The sequence below is a fragment of the Muscardinus avellanarius genome (genome assembly GCF_963383645.1).
Source record: "Muscardinus avellanarius genome assembly, chromosome: X".
Classification (NCBI taxonomy): Eukaryota; Metazoa; Chordata; class Mammalia; order Rodentia; family Gliridae; genus Muscardinus; species Muscardinus avellanarius.
Window position 1 is genome coordinate 66,517,144 of NC_137792.1, and position 22,699 is coordinate 66,539,842.

General features: G+C 39.5%; 1 protein-coding gene across 1 annotated transcript in view; it reads left to right on the plus strand.

Annotated features, from left to right (window-relative positions):
• Positions 1-260: 260 nt before the first annotated feature.
• The window catches only part of ATP11C (ATPase phospholipid transporting 11C (ATP11C blood group)), a gene marked incomplete at both ends in the record, with an annotated part of 220,410 nt that continues 197,971 nt past the window's right edge, over positions 261-22,699 (plus strand). The window contains one exon of the mRNA XM_080719070.1: positions 261-287. Coding sequence (XP_080575196.1) covers positions 261-287 — 27 coding nt within the window. The remainder of the gene's footprint in view (positions 288-22,699) is intronic.

The window sequence follows — 22,699 nt, forward strand, 5'->3', positions numbered from 1 at the left end:
GGTGCTGGTGCCAGATAAGGGGCCGCCGCCCCCGAGCCGGGCGGGCCGGGACTGAGGCCCGCGCGAGCGGGGCGGGGCGCGGGCGGCGGGGGCGGGGAGCGCGGCGGCGAGGCTTGGAGGGCAGGCTGTGGGCTGGTGGCCGGGCGCCCGCCTAGCTGTCCGCTTTGTGCCGCCGGCCCACGCCGCAGTGTGTTCGGTGGACGGCGCCTTCCCGGACGGCCCAGGAGAGCTCAGCTTGGCGCCCGACAACCTTCGACGCGATGTTCCGCCGGAGCTTTAATCGTTTTGTAAGTATACTTGCTGCGGCTCCGCGCGCGCTGGCCAGCCCCTTCGCCGGCTCCCTGCGCTACAGCTTCCTGAGGGGGGTACCGGGAGTCGCCACCCTGCCCCCTTTGCGTTTCTACTGAAGCGCGTTGCCCCAGCGGCCCGGGCAGGGAGGTGATTGCACTGTCGGGATAGCCCACTCTCGCCTCCAGGGCGATTGAACCTGGCTCGTCAGGGCTGCCTGAACTCTGCCTCGGAGCGGGGCCGCCCTCGGACTGGAGGGTGGGGGACTCGTGGGGAAATGGCCCCAGGGGACCCTCAGTTTGCCAATTAGCCGAAGATGGCGTTTTATTATCAGGAAGAAAGGGTTCTTTTGTCTCCTTTGCCAGGAGCACATGGAGGTAAACCAAGACCTGTCACTGGGAGAGCTGGGGGCCGAGGCCGATGGAGGCGAGAGCTAGTCTCAGTCAGCCCTGCCTGGGTCTTGGCTCCTAGGGCGGCTGCTGACCCGGGGCCGGGAAAACTTTGGGGCCCCTGCCTGCCAAGCTCTCTACTCTAGGGTATTTCAAAGCTAAAAATGGGCAGGATGGGCAGGGGGATACGGATCTCGAGGCTGCAGGGTCGCTGCGGACCGCGGTCAGAAGCTTGGAGGGGACCAGTCTCCCCATTCACAGACCCCTTGGGAGAAGACAGCCTGAGGCTGGGCTCCTCCGGCCACGTTTCCCTCCTTCCAAATCCCTTGATCAGGGAATTGCGTTTCCATGGGTATTTGACAAAGGGGAAAGCGATTTCTGGCTTCTGACTTTTTTGAGTAACCTGTTTACTTTTTGAAGGCACGTTAAGAATGGAGCAAAGTAGGGCTATTTACTTCTGTGCTATTTGTAGCAACTTCCTTAATTTCCAGAAGAGGTGGCGGGAATAGGATTTTGTTTCTGCCAACGACGTGGAAGAAAGGGTTCATAAGCAAATTTCAGTTTTTCTCTAGTTAAGCAAAATAGTTTAGTGCAGAGCATTTCCCCGCCGCCCTTATGGATGTTTGAGAACTTGTCGATTTGGTTCTTCTCATTCAATCATTCCTAATCAACGCATTGCTGATGTATTTTTCATTGGTCTCATGAATTCGCTCTAATATTTTTCTGCACTGGAACTTTCTCAAACGAACCTGGAGAAAATAAATAATTGTACATTGCTTTTAACGGTATTTTCATCACAGTGATGCTGTGCTAATGTTTTTCTAAATGTTTACCTCACTCAGAAACATGCAGTATGAAATTGGAGCAGGTTATTACCTGTGGCACAGAGCAGTAGTTTGTACATGTCAGGGATCTTAAAATTCATAGGGAATGGCTTTTATTGGACTCTGATGAAGCAAGTGACTAAAATTTTTTCTCACATTGAGCCTGTAAAAGAGCATTGTACTTCATAGTTCCATTTCACAAAGGTTCTTGTGATCTTGAAGTGTTGTTTCAGGTGACAAAAAGGAAAAGGTGACAAGAGCTAATTGTAATATTTTGGGAAAAGGATGATTTTCTTTCACATGGCACTGTTATGTTGGAAAACAACTGGGCTCTGGATCATATTAAATTCATTCGTTTAAAATTGAGATGCTGAAATCCCATTTTTAAAGGGTTTGAACAGAGGCTGAACAACCCAGGTATTGGTTTAAAAGCCCCCTTTGCTTCTCTTTTGCTCCTTTTTTTGAGAATGATCTGCATTATATCAGAGTCTAGTAATAAAGCAGTGTTGGCCCTCGAAGCTAGTTCATGCAGTAGAAATTTGCAGCAGTTGTTGAGGTGCCAGCCAGCCTGCAGGTTTGAGGCTAGTACTTTGCATCCTCAACCAAGATCTCTGCAGAGAATAAATTTTGCTTACACTGAAAGGAGTTTTGACCTCATTGTTTCAATTGAAATGTTCAACTGCTCACATTTTCCTGCATAATCATGACTATGGTAAGTCCTGGGCATTTGTACCAGTACACTAAGCTGGAAGATTTTTAGGGGTTCTGTCTGAGCATTAGTCCTAGGATAAGGAATTAAATTGCATACTGTTGGACTGAATACAAAATAGAATATCAAAATCCTCATTTCTGAGAAATGGTTTTAAAATTTTTGGGTGGGAGAGGGGCAAATTTTAGATCTCTTGGATAAATAAAACGCATGCTGTTCTTGAATTTTTTCTGGTCCAACATCTTTGAGGGACACTCCCATTTAAATTAATAGAAGGCTAAAATTAAAGATTTAGGTGGGACTTTGAGACTTGAACAAAAGACAGATGTTAGTATAAGTTCTGTGCTGTCCTTATGATTGTTTTAATATTTTAGAGCTAGGACAGTGAATTCTTTTCAAAATCTCTTGTGCTATTTTTATAGGCCTATACTTGTCTGAAATTGGCTTTGAATGTTGAATTACAGTAGTGTTGATTGTAGTCGTTGGTCATTGAAAACTAGAGGAGTATGTATTAGAAGAGGGCTTTCTTTACATTTTAAACCGGGTGTAGAGATTAAGAATCTCTTAGAAGTCACATCATCTTCTATAGTTCAGTTGTGTTTGCTGAGTTGTTTTAAAATGCCATTTATTTCCCCAGGTTTCCCATTTCCAAACTAAAAAGAATGATGATTAACTGTAGTTTATAAAGACATAGCTTTGATGTCTTTGCCATTAAAAATTGTGAGCCTTCTGATTATTATAACTTTCATTTTGACAATTTTGAAGTAGAAAAAAATGGTGGATTTGGTGTATAGTGCTGTAGGATTTAGGTATTATAGGGGGTGTCTTAAAAGATTTAAAACTTGGCTGTCTCTAGTACAAAAAACCATTGCCTATTCACAGTCAACATCTCTATAAATAATAAATAATAGTATCTTTGTCTGTATAACTTACTTTCTTTAAAAGTTTTTTTTAATCTGAGTCTGGGCTAATTGGGACTTAAGGATCATAGACTTCTATATTATCCTGTCTTACTTTACTATTAAGAAAGTTTCTAATGATTATAGTAGCATTTATATATGCCTAAAGGCTTGTTTACAGTTAAAATAACAAGAATTTTCCCCTTTCTGCTTATTATTTTGTGATAAAGATTCAAACAAGACATTTTTTTCTTTTTTCTTATACCCCCAACCCTATATTATTTTTATTTTTCAAACAAGATCTTGCTAAGTTGCTGAGGGTCTACCTAATTTGCTGAGGCTAGCCTTGTACCTTTGATCCTCCTATCTCAGCCTCCCAAGTGCAGGGATTATGGGTTTGTGTCCTGGGACATATCTTGATAAGGCAGATTAGAGGGCTTGGCCAAGTGGATGCTGTCAGTGTAGCTTGACAGAGTGATTACTTAACCAGTATGAGTTTCTATATCATTGACAATAAAAGCTTATTGTGAGCATGAAAAAACTGGACTTAATTTTTATATCTGATTCTGGAAGCTCGCAAGCTTCTTTTTTCCCATAAAGCATATAACTTATAGTAATAATATTACACCAAGAATGTCTTATAAGGAGACATTATATAGAATGAAAATTCAAAGACTTTAAGTACAAACTAAGAATTAATGAATAGGTGGCCACTTAATTTTTTTTTGAGGTGCTGTGGATGGAGCCCTGTGGCATTCTATCTCCAAGCAACACCCCCAGCCCTATTCTTTTCTTTATTTTAAAACAGGGTCTCACTGAGTTGCAACGGGCCTCTCTAAGTAGCTGAGGCTGTCCGTTAACCAACATCCTCCTATCTTAGCCTCGCAAATGTTGGAGGTGGCCACTTAATATTTTGAGTCCAAGACAGGGCCACTCTATATGGAGTCAGTTAAGAAAATAATTCAAGTAGTTGTTTTTTCCCCCCAAGATCAAGAAGCTTTTGGTTTCCTTGTTAAATTATCAGTGCAATTAATTTTTTCTGCTTCATTTCTTTAATAACCTTGGCCTGACATTGTTGAGTTTGGAAGATAATGATTTTGTTATGTTTAGACTTTTGAGGGCTTGTGTATAGTACAGTATGTTTGCATTTACACATCTTACAAATAGTTTGTACATCTTGGCTCTTACCAGGTAGTTTCTCTATATGTAGATCTAAAAGTTGAACTTGACCCTACCTAAAAGCAACCTTTTTATCATATTGCATTATAATTGCCTTTTAACTTATATGGCTCCCTAGACCAATCTTTCCCAACTGCCAGAAAATTAAGCTCCAATGCCCTAGGGCCTTCATTGTATGTAATAAATTAACTTCTTACCTACCTAGCTACAGGAGAAATGCTAATTAAGAAGGGCTGTCTGTACTGAAAGCAACTGGAGGCAGGGACAGTTCACAGTATATCTTTAGCTCCTAGCACAGTCCTACTAAGTGCTTAATAAATATTTGTTAGCTGGGTCTGGTTATGCATATTTGCAATCCCAGTACTTGAGTGGCTGAGGCAGAAGGATCACAGGCTCAAGGATAGCCTCAGCAACTTAGTGAGACCCTATTTATAAACACACACACAAACACACATACACACACACACGTATATATGTATGTATATGGCAAAGGGTGTAGCTTGAAGGCAAAATGCCTCTAGGTTCAATCCTGGTACCACTAAAATTTGTTAAAATAATAGCTTTTATTTATGTTTGATATAATAACCTTTAAAGTGACTTGTAGTAAACCCCTCTTTATCCATAATGATTTAAGAATGAGGACTTTGAGTTAATTAGATATATACTGAAGACCAGTTTTTAAGAATTAGAATACTGTGAAATTAATGAGCAAAGCAGATTGCCCTCCATAAAGTGGGTAGGCCTCATGCTATGAGTTGAAGCCTTAATAGAACAAAGATTGACCTCTCCCAAACAAGAAGGAAGCCAGTCATGGTGGCACATCGCTTATAATCCCAGCATTTGGGAGGCCGAGACAGGAGGATTGTGGTTTGAGGACAGCCTCAGCTACCACTTAGTGAGGCTCTTTGCAACTCAGTGAGACTCTGTTTCAAATTAAGAAGAAAAAATAGCGCTGGGGGTGTAGGTTGGTGGTAGAGTGCCCCTGGGTTCCATCCCCAGTACCCCCCCAAAAAAAAAAGAAAGAAGGAATTTTGTGAGCTGACTGCTTTTGAACTCAAATTACAACCCTTTCCTGAATCTCCAGCCTGTTGGTCTACACTGCAGATTTTGTACTTATTAAAATTTCCACTCTCCCAGCTGGGCATGGTGGTGTACGCTTGTAATCCCAGCATTCAGGAGGTTGAGACTGGAGGATCATGGTTCGCGGATAGCCTCAGCTACATAGTGAGGACTTCCGCAAGTTAGACCCTGTTTCAAAATAAAGAATTAAAAAATAGGGCAGGGGGCATAGCTTGGAGGTTGAATGCCCCTGGGTTCCATCCCTAGACCTGAAAAAAAATTCCAATATTCCAGGTATGAGCCAGTTTTTGAGATCTTTGCATATATATTTATTAATTTATAATAATAATTGGAATAATTACATCTGAACTGGAGGTGGTGGAGCAAATATGTAATCCCAGTACTTGGGAGGCTGAGACAGGAGGATCACAGATTCAATTCCAGCTTTAGCAGTTTCACAAGGCCCTCTGCAACTTAGTGAAACTCTGCTTCAAAATACAAAATAAAACAGGACTGAAGATCTAGCTCAAAGGTAGATTGCTCCTGGGTTCAGTCCTCAGTATCACAGTAAATAAATTAATAAATAAAGCTAATGCTGAAGCTATTCTATCATAATCCGTAGATGATTCAGTCATTTATAGATTTACAGAACATTATTTAAATATTTACTGAGCACCTAACATGTGCTGGTCACTGTGGTAGGTCCTGGGGACACATGGTGGGCAAGACAGACAAGATTACTGTCTTGAACTTTATCATTATATTCATGGTTATAGTTATATAGGGCATGGTGACTGCATTGTATGTAATTTGTGATATACCACAATTTGATGTTTATGAGTAAATTGATGTTACATACATGCCATTTATCTTACTGCTGAAAATAGATTGTAGAATATTGGGAATTTTTCTGGTTGTTTGGATATCAGATCAAAAGGAATTTGTTCCATTTGCCACCTTTTGATATGATGTATGCATGGCAAATTGCTTTTTGCAAATAGATACTAGGTTGACCCTGTGAAGCATGGGAATCCTATTTAGGAATGAGCTATCACTACTTGAAACAAGTAAGTCTTTACACAAGTGAAACTGGTTTTGTCTTTTTTCCTCATCTGCCTTTTACTGGCTAAGCAACCTGAAACTCTGAATATCTTCTAAATATCTTCAGTAAGGCTTTCCCATTTGTTGTTTTTATTTATGAGTAGTACTAATAAGTCAGACCTTTAAAGAGTACTTTTAAGTGCCCATAAGTTGTTGTTTCCAATGTTCCTAATGGACTTTTAGCAGAGGTGAGATTTGGTCAGGTGGAGCTGTCCATTTTCATATTGATGCAGCTGTTCAAATGAGCTTATTTTCTCACCCAAGCAGCTAGTGAATCACCCTCTGAGCAGTGTGGCCAATAGCACCTGAAAGAACCTCAACTAACCTTCCTGTGTCTGCATAATGTGCAAAGAACTAGTCCCTTGTGTGAATTCAAATACTGGTATGCGTGTGTGTGTGTGTGTGTGTGTGTGTGTGTGTGTATGCATGTGTGTGTGTGCGCGCGCACGCACATGCATCTGTGTGTTACTGGGGATTGAACTTAGGGATATTCTACCTTTGAGCTATACCCACAGCCCCAGTACTAGTTTGTTGAGTGATGGAGAAAAATCCCCAAGGATGACTGCTTGTCTACTATGGTTGAACAGTTCTTTCAAAGCGGATAAATACAAAGAAGAAACACATTTTTTTTTCTTCAAGGTGTTGGAGATTCTTGTGTATCTGTAGTGTCTCATATAGCTCATCTTCTTATATCTTGGAATTTTGGGATTGGGGGATTTATTTTGGTTGGATGGAGGAAGGTTCTAGGCTTCTACAGTGAGTTGTGTGCTGGTCTCAAATTTATTTGTGTACATTTAATGTTTGATTTCAACTGGTATAAGTGTAGATCAGCAGTGATCATTAAAACAAACATATTAGTATGGCTGCAGCATATGTTGACACTACTGCAGCTTAATGATATATGAGTTTTCAGCACTGCATATATGGGTGTGGGATGCCCTATGCCAGCATGTTGGCAGACAGTCCCTCAGTTACTGCAGTGTGTGGATGGATTGCTGGTTCAGCTGACTACTTGATTAATCAAGATGATGTGGTTTATGGTGGTGTTGGCCCAGGATTATCCAGACTTGGGAGGGTAACCTGCATTTGTGAAGTACAAGCTGCTATTTATTTCTTGCCTCTTATTTATTGAATAGAATGAGAGGGGACTAGTGAGGTCTTCTCTGTTCAAACAGATCCCATCATTTGCTTGTGAGACTCCTCTATTATGTGTTATCTTAAAGTATTAAGGTAGAAATACCTTCCTACTCTTTTCTTCTTCACCAAGATATTCTTGGAAAAGTCATAACTGTGTTCTTGATAGTGATCTTACAGCAAGCTCAGCATCAGGTAAACAGTAGATATTCAGCAAATACTTGGTGAATTGTTTTGAATTGAACTGACAGCACAAGCTGAGTCAGTAATATGTGAAAAATGATCAGTTGATTAAGCAGCCACCAAGAAGATTCTATATTTCAGACTTGGCTACAGATAAGTGCATAACACTGAAAATATTTTCCTTTTCAATGGACAAAATACATTATACCCATTTTAAATGAGAAAAAGCAATACTTACACGTCCACTTAAATCAGAAAATGTTTTTTGTTCATATAAAACTGATTCTGAAATGTTTGCTGTTTACTGAGGCTGTTTTCTCTATTCACCAGTAAGATAATCTTTAACCCATTCCTCTCTCTTGAACATTAATAGAACACTATAGTTAATAGGCTGTCTTCAAATTCTAAAATTATAGGCAAATTCATATACTTTTGTTAAGTATAGATGATAATGCTTATATTTTCTGTTGCCACCAGCAAATCAAACATGTGAGTGTGTGTGTGTGTGTGTGTGTGTGTGTGTGTGTGTGTGCGATCCTGAATATTGAACCCAGGGGAATTCTACCTCCAAGCTACACCCTCAGCCATTTTTTATTTTGAAATGGTTTCACTAGATTGCTGAAAGTCTTCTCATGTTGCTGAGGCTGTCCTCAAACCTGTGATCCTCCTGTCTTAGCTTTCCAAATATTCAGATTACAGGTGTGCAACACCACACCCAGCTAAATCAAACCTCTTTTGAAAATAAAAGCTGTAATGTTAACTCTCCAAGAGCTTTATATCATTTGACTTTTAACAATAAGTGCATATTATTTGCATTCAGGATACCACTTAGTATTTGGTGTTGGGAACTATTAACATACTTTCTTCTGTTTGCACTCAGTCACTATTAACTGGTAGATACCCATAGCAAGAAGGCAGAGCAAACTAGAGAAACTGCAGAGTGTGAGGGATTTGGAAACAGCTGTAGTGTGAAGTGAGCCTCAACTTTGTTAAAAAAAAAAGTTTAATTCAAGCTCCAAGTCTGTAGTTTACTACTTAGCTTGAGAAATTGGGCAATGTAGGTGTATTTCATGTACATCAAACTTTCTCCAAATAATGGTCCTTGGACTACTTGCACAGAATCACCTTGGTTCCTTATACATACAGATTCCTTGGCCTCAAACCTATTCATTCCAAGTCTCAGATAAAATGTTCCAGAAAACTACATTTTAAGAAGCATTCCAGGTATGTCTTAGACACACAAAAATTTGGCAATATCCATAATCATATACTGAACACTGAAAGTTTATTTTTTGGGCACACTGTTCACCTCTGTTTTTGGTTTTTACATCTATAGAATGGGCATAATAATATCTACTTGTTGGGAAAATATTTGCTATGCTATTCAACATTATAACAAAACCATTAGTCTTGTCTCCCCAAACCACCTCCAGGTACAATGATTCATTGACAGGACTCACAGTTATTAGCATGTTGGTATTCTCATTAGTGACATTACAGGAAAGGTTACAAAGCATAGTCAAAGGGAAAAGGTACATGGGACAAAGTCCAAAGGAAACCATATATAAGCTTCCAACAATCCTTTCCCGCTGTAGTCAGGAAGGGTGTACCTAATTCCTTTAACAAGTTGTGAAAACTTGTGTAAAATGTCTATCAGGGAAACTCATTAGCAACATAACATCCAGGGTTTTTATTGGTGCTGATCACTTAGGTACTACATACCTAGGACATACCAAACATTTTTACTCCCAGAAAGAAAGATGATATTCAATATGATAATTTGTACAAATTAAGCCTAGTAAACTACTCTTATTAGTTAGGGTGATAGGAATACTCCTGAAATTCAAGTCCCCAGACCAGCCAGTGACCAACCATACCCCAGGGCTTTTTAAGAATAACAGTCTCTGCTGGGCATGGTGGCAAAAGCTTTTAATCCCAGTACTTGGGATGCTGAAACAGGAAGATTGCAGGTTCATGTCCAGCCTTAGCTACTTAGTGAGGCCTTTTGAAACTTATTGAGACCATGTTTTAAAATAAAGAATAAAACATAAGGTTGGCGATATAGTTGGGAAGTAGAATGCTTCTGGATTCATCTCCAGTACTACCGCCAAAAAAAAAAAAAAAAGGATAACTGTACCTGTGGTACAGTGAGTTGTGTATGCTTGTGTAGTGCATTCCTGTGTTCCCAGTACTTGGGAGTTTGAGACAGGAGGATCAACCTGGTGGCACCCTGTTTCAAAATGAATAATAAAAAGGGCTGGAGGGTATAACTCGGAGGTAGATTGCTCCTGGGTTGAATCCCCAGTAGCCACCTCCCCCAAAAAATAAATACTAGTACTAAAAGGAAATGACTTGCCCAAGATCATTAAGATAGTCAGCAGAATTGAGTCTGATGCTTCTAGCAATCACACTTTCTTTTCATTGCTGCCTACAGTCATGCTTCTTGCTTATGAATCATTTCTTTTCATATTGTTGAGAGTGTTCACTATTTGTCACTTGCAGCAGAAGAGCAGCCTGCCAGTGTTAAATTGATGCACCCAGTGGGGGAGCCAGGAAGTATTGATGTTTCTGCCAGTTTAGCGTCAACACTTGCTGGTTTCCTCTCTGGAGTATCACCAAGTTCACGGATTTTCATTTTTCCTGGTTTTTGGGCTTTTGTCCTGCTCCTACCCCTCCTTGTTCTATTCATTTTTTCATATATTCCTAACATTCATTTTATTATTACCCTCATCTCATTTTATATTTGGCTAATTCTTGGGTTATAGGCAGCTGATGTAAACAGCCTTTTGGGTAACATAATTCCACATAGCTGGCATACTGAAGAGTATTTTTTAAGGAATTCTCTATAGGAAAATATACAAAAGAAAGAATATCTTGGCTAATAAATGAAGTTTATGCCAATATTTACAAATAGTGCTTTATTCTAGGGTTGTTTTTTGAGTTTTATATTCATGGAAAACTCCAGGAATACCTCTCTGGTTATTCTTAAGTTTTGATTTTTTTTACTGTTATGAAGGAAAATTAATAATTCCTTCATGATTTAGGCAAGGAATAAATATGGTAACCATAATGTGAGATGCAATAATCCTACAGATCTACAGGGAGCAGAAACCATGAGGGAACTGTCACAAAAAAGTAACATCTGGTTAGAGCAGATTATGTAAACTACATCTGTTGTGTAAGCAGGGGGAACGTCCTTTAAGTTTCACAATGAATGTAATTTGCAGTAATATGGATTAAGGTATCTGTAGTGTATAATTTACTTTTTGGTTTCTTTTTTTTTTTAGGAGACAGTGTATTACTTACTTTGTTACCCAGGCTGACTTCAAAATGGCCTCAAGAAATCCCCCCCCCCTTGTAGCAAGGACCATAAGTATATACCACCATGTCTGACATAGGCTTCTTTACTGAAAACACTCATGTGACACATAAACTTTCTTTGAATACATAGACCCTATGAAGTGCTCTAGAGGAGTATAAGGTCCAGTCCTATTCTTGCAGTGTGGGAGAAAAAACAACAGACATAAACACAATGATGCTAAACACTGGGTGGCTATTGTGTTCCCTATCAGAAAAATCAGAGGAACAACTGTGCCAGGAACCAGACTCTTTTTTTTTTTTTTTAGTACTGGGGATGGGACCCAGGGGCATTCTACCTCCGAGCTACACCCCCAGCTCTATTTTTTATTCTTTATTTTGAAACCAGGTATCTCTGAATTGCAGAGGGCCTTACTAAGTAGCTGAGGCTGTCTGTGAACCGCCATTCTCTGGTCTCAGCCTCCCAAATGCTGGGATTACAAGTGTGTACCACCACGACTTACTGGAACCAGACTCTGGATTGGGATTTTGTGCTCAGAAAGGATAGATAGCATTGACCAAGGATGTCAAGCTTGCTTTCAGGATGAAGAGCAGAGCTAGTTTTATTTTTGTGAGAGCAAGAGGGACTAGGGTTTAGGAATGTTGGTTAGCTTTAAGGACTCCTCAGAAGATGGTTTATTCTTTACCCGTGAGGGAAAGAACTTGAACTGAGGAAGGCAAGGTGAGTTAGTCAGCCTTGAGCCAAATGTTACATATAATCATCTTTGCCTTGTTATAAGAACTAGTTGCTGCAGTTGTTAAGAGATCACATAGATGTGCAGTAGAAGAAAACACAAATCATACAAATTACAAGTTAAGGTTTCTAGGAATGTGCCGTTTCATTGACTCCTCAATAGTTTTATCCTTTATGCTGTTTGTCACTGAATCATGTTAAGTGTGTCTTTGCTTTATGATGCACCTGGTTTCTGAGGCTGGTTAGACTGTTTGGAAATTGGTGAATGAGGGTTTGATAAAGGCATATTTGCTCTTAATAGCTAAACAACCTATGAGTTAGGGCCAAAAAGTACAGCTGCCCTTTGTTCCTGTGGTAGTCCTTGACTGTCTCATCCCCGCTTCAGAGTTTTTACCCCCTTAATCTTTTCTTTTTTTGTGTGTGGTACTGGGTATTGAACCCAGGGGCAATGTAGCACTGAGCTACATCCCCAGCCCTTTTTATTTTTTTATTTTGAAACAGTGCCAGACTAAGTTGCTGAGGCTAGTCTCAAACTTGTGTTATTCCTCTCTTAGCTTCCCAAATATTGGAAGTAAAGGTGTATGCCACTGTGCTGCTTGGCTTTACTCCCTTAGTCTTAAAGGCTGCTATTTGTATGGGGGTCCCTCACCGACTCAATGGGACCAATCCCCACACAAGGCTAGTCGTCCATTAGTGCCATTTTTTAAGGAACACTGACACACAATAAGTGCAGTAGGCATTTGGAAGGAGGTACTGACATGTACTATGGCTGCAGTGGTTTAGGAGAGCTTTATAGAAGAGGGAACATGTGAACTGCATCTTTGGGGACCCAAATAACTGGAGATGGTAGGATTTGAGAGAAGAGAACTTTATTACAAAAAGAGGCAATTTTCTGAGGAACAGTATAGGGTTATTCTTTATGGCACATTGAATGGGGGAACCAGTCAGTTTTAGAGTGCATGGATTCAAACTCCAAATCAATTTGGCCTGTGGTACCATGGAGTTGGTGGGTTATAAACAACAGAAATTTATTTCTCACAATTGTCAAGGCTAGAAATCTGAGATCAGTATGTTAGCATGGTCAGGTTTTGGTGAGGGCCCTCTTATGGATTGCAGATGGCAGACTTCTATCCTCACATGGCAGAAAGAGGTGAGCCATTCTCGGACGTCTTTTTTTTTTAAGGTCACTAGTCACATTAACTAGGGCCTTGCCCACATTACCTAGTTACTTTCCAAAGACTCTGTCTTCAATGTTACATTGGAGGTTAGGGTTTCAGCATATGCATTATTTTGGGGGGGACAGAAGCATATAGTCCAGAACAGTAGAAAGACTGCAACCTTGCTCTCCAGTGCTTTATATTTGCTATAGGAAAACTGAGAATTTAGAAAACGGGGCACTAAAAATAGATATCAGGTAAGTCTTCATAAAGATAGCTATACAGATCTTGCCATAAAAGCTCTTTTCTGAAACCTGTGATTCCAGTCTTCTCCATCTTCTTATTTGGAACAGTAAGTGGGGTACTGGGATAAAATAAACATAAAGGGTTTATTTCATGACACTGATTCATTAATTAGTATGACTTGTTATTTAATTGCCCTGTTTAAATGATGGGTACACACTTCCAGGAGCTTTATACACAGGCACAGGATGGTAGTTTATCTTGAGTACTGTCATTCATTTATTTTAAAATTTAGTGATTAGGCCTTTGTTCTCGAGCACATTCTTTACTGTAACACTTCTACTTTAAGGCCACTGGATAATGTGACTCCTAATAGGTATTCAGACCTGACAACATTATTCTGACTTTTAAGAACATGAATTGTACCTCATTTTCTCATAACCAGTGCATCCTCATGCCTAGTCAGTGCCACTTAATTATTAATGCTGCCCCCCTAGTTCAAGTCATCCATGTCCCTTCTCTTTCATATGTGTTCTTCTAGTCTTCCCTTTTAAATGAATGGCACCATCCCCTACCTACTAGTTGCAACCCAAAACCTAGCCATCATGCTTACTACCCTCTTTTCCTTTTATCCTTCTCTCAGCAAATCTAATAGTTTCTTATCTGAAAGTGTTCTCAAATCTGTTCACTTCCTTTTTTATTTTTTAATTTTAATTTTAATTTCTATTTTTGGTATTGGGGGTGGAACCCAGGGACTTTTCTACCTCCGGGCTATACTCCCAGACCTGTTTTATACTTTATTTGGAAACAGGGTCTCACTAAGTTGCTGAGAGCCTCACTAAGTAGCTGAGGCTGGCTTTGAACCTGTGTGATCCTCCTGTCTCAGCCTCCCAAACACTGGGATTACAAGTGTGAGCCACCACACCCAGCCCTTTTTATTTTTTATTGGTACATTGTAGTTATACATCCTAATGGGATACAAGATAATAGAAGCATAAGTGCATATATCACTCACTTAACCCTTCTCTAATTTCTACTCTATTCCCTCCCCTGTCCCCCTTCTCATGTTTGGCTTAGTGATTGACTTTGATATGTTTGTGAATATACATTGTGTGCAGTGGAGAATTTCCTTCTTCCTACCATTTCTCTCAGTTACCCAGCCCTATACTCATCCAAATCCAAGTTACTGCTATCACCTGGACCATTGCAATAGATAATTTCATCCATACCTGTGCTTTCCAGTCTATCCTGCACAAGCACCAGAAGGATCTTTTACAAATGAATACCTAAGACCTATAGTGACTTTGTACTGAGTTTCAGACAAAGACCTTGCTGGTATTGCTCTTTCATGTTTTTGCTTTGTAACATTGAGATGTAATTCACAAACAAAATTCACCAATTTTAAGTGTCCAGTTATGTGGTTTTTAGTATTCACTGTTATGTACCATCACAGTTATATAATTCTAGCTTATTTCCACAGTCTCAAAAAGAAACCCTCTACTTATCAGCCATTGTCCCCCACCCCAGCCTTCCAACCACCATTCTACATTTTTATCTCCAGAATTGCCTTTTCTGGGCCTTTTACATAAATGAAACCATATAATATGTGTTCCTTTGTGATTGCTTTCATTTAGCATATTTTCAAGGTTGATTTTTGTAGTAGCTTATATTAATACTTCATTTTATGGCTGAATAATATTCTGTTATATGGATATACCACATTTTGCTTATCTGTTCAACAGCTAATAGACATTTAGGTTGTTTGTACTTTTTGAATATTAAGAATAATGCTGCCGGGCGTGGTGGCGCACTCTTGTGATCCCTGCGGAGACAGGAGGATTGCGCAGGTGTGAAGCCAGCCATGCTGACTTAAGGGACTCTGTTTCTAAATAAGAAGTATAAAATAGGTCTGGGAGTGTATCCCATGTATCCCAGAGGCAGGAGGGTTTCCAGGAACCTCAGTACCACCAAAAAAGAAAAAAAAAAAAAAAGAAAAGAAAAGAAAAGAAAGAAAGAAGCTAGCTGGCTGTAGTGTTGCACACCTATAATCCCAGTATTTGGGAGACTTGAGATAGGAGGATTGCAGATTTAAGGATAGCCTCAGCAATGTAGCGAGACCCTGTTTCAAAACAAAAATAAAAAAAAAAGCAGTGGAGAAGTAGCTGGGAGGTAGGATATTCCTAGGTTCAATCCCTAGTACCACATACACACTCAAAGAATAATGCTAACCAGGCATGATAGCAAATGCCTGTAATTCCAGTACTTGGAAGACTGAGACAGGAAAATCATAGGTTCAAAGCCAGCCTCAGCAATCAATTTAGCAAGACTCTCAGTAACCTAGTGAGACCCTGTTTCAAACCAAAAAATAAAGGGCTGGAGATATAGCAGAGGTAGAATGCTCAGGCAGGTAGAACACCCATGGGTTAAATCCCCAGTAATGATGATGATACTACTACTACTACTACTACTACTACTACTACTACTACTACTACTTCTGCTTTGAATATTTTTGTATATATCTTTTGGGTACCAGAGATTGACCAGGGACATTCTACCTCTGAGCTACACAACCCACCCCTTTTTTTCTTTATAGTACTGAGGATTGAACCCAGAGGCAAACAGGTGTCTACCACCACACTCTGCTTGTACACATTTTTAGGAGAATATATGTTTTCAATTTCCATGAGTATATGAGTGGAATTGCTGAGTCATATTCTAATTTTGTTTTAATATATTAAGGGACTGTTTAAACTGTTTTCCATAGCTCATCTTCATTTATTACATACTTTTTTTTTTTTTTTTTTTTTTTTTTGCGGGTCTGGGGATGGAACCCAGGGGCATTCGACCTCCAAGCTACATAAGTAGTTTAGGCTTGCCAGGAACCGCGACCCTATTTTAGCCTCCCAAATGCTGGGATTACAAGTGAGTGCCACCGCGCCCGGCTATTAAATGCTTTTTTTGTGTGTGTGGTACTGGGGTTCCTGGAAGCCCTTCTACCTCCAGGCTACACTCCCAGACCCATTTTAATTTTGGAAACAGGGTCTCTTATGCTAGCACTGCTGGCTTCGAACCTGTGTGATCCTACTGTCTCCGCCTCTTAAGCGTGGGGATTACAAGCATGTGCCACCATGCCTGGCCTTATTAAATGCTTTTAATTGTGGCAAAAAAAACCCAAAAAAACTGTGCAACATAAAATTTATCTTCTTTTATTGAGTCTTGCTGTGTTGCCCGTACTGGCATCAAAATCCTGGGCTTAGGTGATCCTCTAACCACTGCTTCCTGAGTAGCTAGTAATATAGGCCCTATCTAGTCTATATAGCTTATTTATTTATTTATTTATTTTTATTTTTGGTGGTACTGGGATTCCTGGAAACCCTTCTACCTCTGGGCTACACTCCCAGACTTATTTAATATTTTTATTTGGAAACAGGGTCTCTTAAACCAGCGAGGCTGGCTTCAAGGGTATGCCACCATGCCCGGCTGTATATATGTATTTTTTAAAAAGGCTATATATCTTTTATAAATGTAAAGTTAAGAGCCAGGCTTGGTGGCCCACGCTTGTAATCCCAGCATTTGGGAGGCTGAGACCAGAGGATTGCGGTTCACGGACAGCCTCAGCTACTTAGTGAGGCCCTCTGCAACTCAGTGAGTCCTGGTTTCAAAATAAAGAATAAAAAATAGGGCAGGGGGTATATCTTGGAGGTTGAATGCCCCTGGGTTCCATCCCCAGACTCGCAAAAAAAAAAAAATGTAAAGTTGAGCAGTGTCAAGTATATTTACATTGTGTAGAAACAGATCTCTAGAGCTTCTTTATCTTATAAAACTGAAATTCTATACCCATGAAGCAGCTCTACCATTTGCCCTTCCTCTTATCCCTCACATACACTATTTGCTTGCTTGCATTTATTTATTTATTTATTTATTTATTTATTTATTTATTTATTTAGCGGTACTGGGGATGGAACCCAGGGGCATTCGACCTCTGAGCTACAGCCCCTTCCCTATTTTTTATTCTTTATTTTGAAACTGGGTGTCACTGAGTTGCAGAGGGCCTCACTAAGTAGCTGAGGCTGTCTGGGAACGGCGATCCTCCAGTCTCAACTTCCTGAATGCTGGGATTACAAGCATGCACTACCATGCCCGGCTTCCTTTCTTTTTTATGAGTTTGACTATTTCAATATCAAATGTAAGTGAAATCATGCAGCATTTGTCCTTTGACTGGTTTATTTCACTTGGTATAATTTTACTCGGGTTCATCCATGTTGTAGCATATGATAAAATTTCCTTCCTTTTTTGGTGCTAGAGATTGAACCCAGAGGTGTTCTACCTCCAATTAATACCCCCTGCCTTTTTATTTATTTATTTATAAACAGGGTCTCACTAGGTTGCTCAGAGTCGCTAAATTGCAGAGGTTGACCTTAAACCTGGGATACTCCTGTCTCAGCCTCCCAAGTACTAGGATAACAGGCATGCACCACCATGTCTTGCTGATTTGTTTTCTTTTTAAGGTGGAATATTAATCTGTTTGTGTACACCAAATCTTTGTTTATTCATCTTTGGGTGGACATTTCGGTTATTTCTACTACTTGTAGATTGTCAGTAATGCCTCTGTGGACATGGGTGCACAGATAATTTCTTCAAGATCTTACTTTTCGTTCTTGTGTATATATTCCCAGAAGTGTGACTGTTGGGTCATATAGTATTTCTCTTTAATTTTTAGAAGAACCTCTATACTGTTTTTCACATTACCTATACCATTTTACATTCCTCCCCAAGTGTTCCTGTTCTTCCACATCCTCAGCAACACTTGGCTTTTTTGTGTGTGTATGTGTGTTGTACTGTGGCTTGAGCCCAGGGTTGCTCTACTATTGAGCAACGCCAGCCTTCTTTTTAAAATTTGTTTGAGTTTCACTGAATTGCCCAGCCTGGCCTTGAAGTCATAGTTGTTGTTATTTAGCCTCCTAGTTGGCTGGGATTACAGGTTAGTACCATTATTCTTGATGGTATCTATATCAATGGGTATGAGGTGATAAATGTAGTTTTGATTTGTATGTCTGTGGCGAAGTGATGTTGGATATCATTTCCAGTTCTTGGCCATTTGTTTATCATCTTTTTCATCTTTTTTTGTGGTACTGAGGATTAAAATCAGAAACATCCAGTCTACCTCTGAGCTACACCCCCAGCCCTGTTTTTATTTTTTTTTATTTTAAAACAGGGTCTCACTACGTTTGGAGTGTCTCGTTGCTGAGCCTGTCCTTTAGCCCGTGATCCTTCTGTCTCAGCCTCCCAAATACTGCAATTACCAGTGTGTGCCACCACCTGGAATATATTATCTTTTGAGAAGTGTCTCCTCTGGTCCTTTTTTCTGCCATTGTTTTGAAGGGCGTTCTTTGTTTCTGTTGTTATTGTGGCTTAGTTATAGGCTTTTAAAAATATATTCTGGATAATAACCCCTCATCAGATATGTTACAGTTTTGAGAATATGTTACGGTTTGGGGAAACTTTCCCCGGTGACCCCTGTTAGGGTCCCAGACACAATTTCCCTCAAAAGACACAAAAAACCCCCCAAATCAGTAAAACAGAAAAACCGTGGGTTCTTGTCCTGAGCTAAGGATAAATACACATTAGTCTGGGCTCTTGCTGAAGATTTAAAGAAGTTTATTAAAAAGATAGAAATACAGAAAATAGTTACAGCCCCATGCCATTCTGGCATGGGAGGGGGGTTCGAGTGAATGCCCCACCACCCAAGATACAACATGTGGACCAGACCTTTTATACCCATGACCTCCCTCTTGTTTACATAGTAAATGTCCCTGTAAAGTTCCTCCCCCTGGCAAGGTGTCTCCCTTCACCGACCCCTCCTCCCATCCTACCTAGATTATTATGTAGATCTGTCTTTAGAAAGAGGAAGTCCTAGCTCCCCTCTTCTATGGACTTACTAATTACTTTTAGCTAAGTCAATCTAAGTTTCGATAGCTGTTTGCTTCCTGACCGAAACCAAGACCAAATCTTCCTTTCCACAGGTCTGCCATTTTGACACAATTATTTTTGAAATATATATATTAATAATCAGAGCTTTCTCAAATATTTCTAAACCATTCCAAATACAGGTACAAGATATATGATTTGCAATTTTTTTCTCAGAATTTTTAGACTTCCTTTTTAATTTGTTGATTGTTTCTTTTGATGAACAGAAGTAGTAAAGTTTGATATAATCCCATTTGTCTATTTTTACTTTAACACTTTTTTTTTGGTATTGGAATTAAACCCAGGGACATTCAACCTCTAAGCTATACTCTGAGACCTACTTTTATTTTTTACTTTGACATTTTTTTTAACATTTTTTTTTTCCTACTGGGGATGGAATTCAGGGGCATTCTGTCTCTGTTTTATTCTTTTTTTTTTTTTTTGAGGTACTGGGGATGGAACTCAGGGGCATTCTACCTCTGAGCGACACCCCCAGCCCTATCTTTCATTCTTTATTTTGAAACAGGGTCTTACTACATGGTCTCACTAAGTAGTAGCTGAGGCTGTCCACGAACTTGAACTTATTCTTTCTTTATTTATTTAATTTTATTTTTGTGGTACTGGGGGTAGAACCCAGGGGTTTTCTACCTTCGGAGTATACTCCCAGACCTTTTTAATATTTTATTTGGAAACAGGGTCTCACTAAGTTGCTGAAAGCTTCACTAAGTAGCTGAGGCTATCTTCGAACCTGTGCGATCCTCCTGTCTCAGCCCCCCAAGCACGGGGATTACAAGTGTGCTGCACCACCACGCCTGGCTTTTATTCTTTATTTTGCAAACAGGGGTCTCATTGAGTTGCAAAGGGTCTCATTAAGTAGCTGAGGCTGTGCTCAAACTGAAATTTTCCTGTCTCAGTCTCCCAAATGCTAGAATTACAAGTGTGCGCCACCACACCCAGCTCTTATTCTTTACTTTGAAATGACCTCCCTAAATTATAGAGGGCCTCAATAAATTGCTGAGGCTGCCTGTGAACCAGCAGTCTTCCTGTCTCAGACTCCCAAGTACTTGGATTACAAGCATGTACCACTATGCCTGGATAGCCAGGATATCATTATGCCAGTATCACATGGCCTCAGTTACATAGTTTGTGATATATTTTGAAATCTAGAAGTGCAAGACCTCATCTTTTAAAAAATTGTTTTGGATCTGCAAGGCATGGTGTCTCATTTAAGTGCTCTTATAAAAAAGAATATAATCTTATTTTACATGGATCAAAATTGGAAATATGTTGTTTTGTTTTTGCAGTACCAATAACTACATCCTCATCTCTTTTTAAACTTTGAGAAAGGGTATCATTAAGTTTTCTAGGTTGACCTTAAATTTTTGATCCTCCTGCCTTAGTCTCCCAAGTAGATGTGGTTAAATGCATCCTCATCATATCTGACTTGCTTTTTGCAGTACTGGGAATTAAACATAGGGCCTTGCAGGTATATCCTAGTCAAGTGCTGTACCACTGAGCTACAACCCCAGCCCCCAAACAAAATAATTTCTCTTTTTAATGTTATTTTTTTCATTTTACCTTAACTATAATCATTTATATTTTGTTAAGATGTCTGTGAGCAGAAATAATAATTCAGAGTCTTGAATTGTTAATTCTACATTTTCATTGATATGTTGTAAGTTTATGAAATTGTTTTGGTTGTAGTTATTTTTCTTTTCCTTCTTACTAATACTGTAACGAGCAAAACTGGTGATTTCCAGGAAATATTTTATGCACTTAACAAGCATTAATTTACTATTTGCGTTTACTCATCGTATTAGTTAGGATTCTCCAGAAAAATAGAGCCAAGATGATGTGTATATATGTATGTATGTATGTGTGTATATGTATATATATATATATATGCACACAAACATATATATATATATATATATATATATATGGAGAGAGATACACATATATATATCTTGAGAGAGAGAGAGATATGTAAGGAAGTGGTTCATTGAATTAGGTAGGTTGATAGGACCCAAGATGTGCATTTGACAGAGTGGAGCCCAGGATTGCCAATGGTGTAAGTTCTAGTCTTATTCATATTCATGCATTCATATTCTCTCCACTGGGGATTGAGCCTAGGGTTTCCAGCTTCTGAACTACACCTGCAGCTGTATTGTATTTTTTATCTTGAAACAAGTTCTCAATAAGTGCTGAGGTTGTCCACAGACCCACGATCCTGTCTCAGCCTCCCAAGTACTGGGATTACAAACATGCACCACCACCATCAGTTCAATTCTAAAGGCACAAGAAACCAGTATTCCATCTTGAAGGCCATTAGACAGTTTTTCCTTACTCTATTCAGGTTTGTTTAGACCTTCAATTGCTTAGATAAAGCCCACCTATATCAGGGAAGGTTATTTCCATTGCTCAGTATGTTGATTCAGAAGTTAATCTCATCCAGAAACACTCTCATAGACAGAATGATACTTTGTCAAATATCTGGGTATTCTGTGGCCTAGTCAAGCTGACACAAAATTAACTATCACACTGATGTTCTAGAATCATATGAAAGTGCATCAGTAAATATAAAGTGTCTATAGACCAGTAATGAAAAACCTTACCAGAAACAACTGTGTTTTGCTAACCTATCCATCTGTAAAATGAAGGACTTGGGTTCCTAAATAGTCTATAAGACTCAGAGTCCTGTAACTGGTAAAAGATCTTAGAGATTATTTAGTAGCCCAGCCTATTCACTACATCTAAAGAAATGGACAGAGAAAATGTAAGTGGCTTACCCAAGATTATCTAGTGAATGGAATTAACAAATATGGAATGCCAAAATATGGAATTCTTGGTTCAGCTTTTTTTATTTTTTTCAGTACTGGAGATTGAGCCCAGTGCCATTCTACCTCAGAGCTACACCTCCAACCCTATTTTTTTATCTTTATTTTGAAACAGGATCTCACTAATTTGCAAAGGGCCTCACTAAGTAGTTGAGGCTGTCTGTAAGCAGCAATCCTCCTGTCTCATTCCCCCAAGTGCTGGGATTACAAGTGTGCGCCACCACACCTGCCTTAGGCTTGACTTTTAATTACACCCTCAAATTTTACATCTGTGAATTACAAGGATTCCTGGATAATCTGTATCTAAGTTATTTCAACATTATATATTTAGACTTCACAGTTAAGGGTGGATTTTTTTTTTTGCTTTTCTGAATGGTTGTTCATTTATTTACCCTTCAGTTTTCCAACTCATGATTGCTCATTTAGTCATACTCTTCCCCAAATTTCAGTTTTCCTTTTGATCAGAACAGAATTTCTACAATTTGGCTGGGAACTGATAAAATTGTTGGTAGTGCTATTCATGGGTTGTTTTTTGTTTTTTAAGTACTAGGGATTGAACCCAGAGGCACTCCACCGCTGAACTGTCTCCCCAGGACTTTTAATTAATTTGTTTTTTTGAGACAAGTTCTCACTGAGTTGCCTGGTCTGGCCTTGAACTGGTGATCTTTCAGACTCAGCC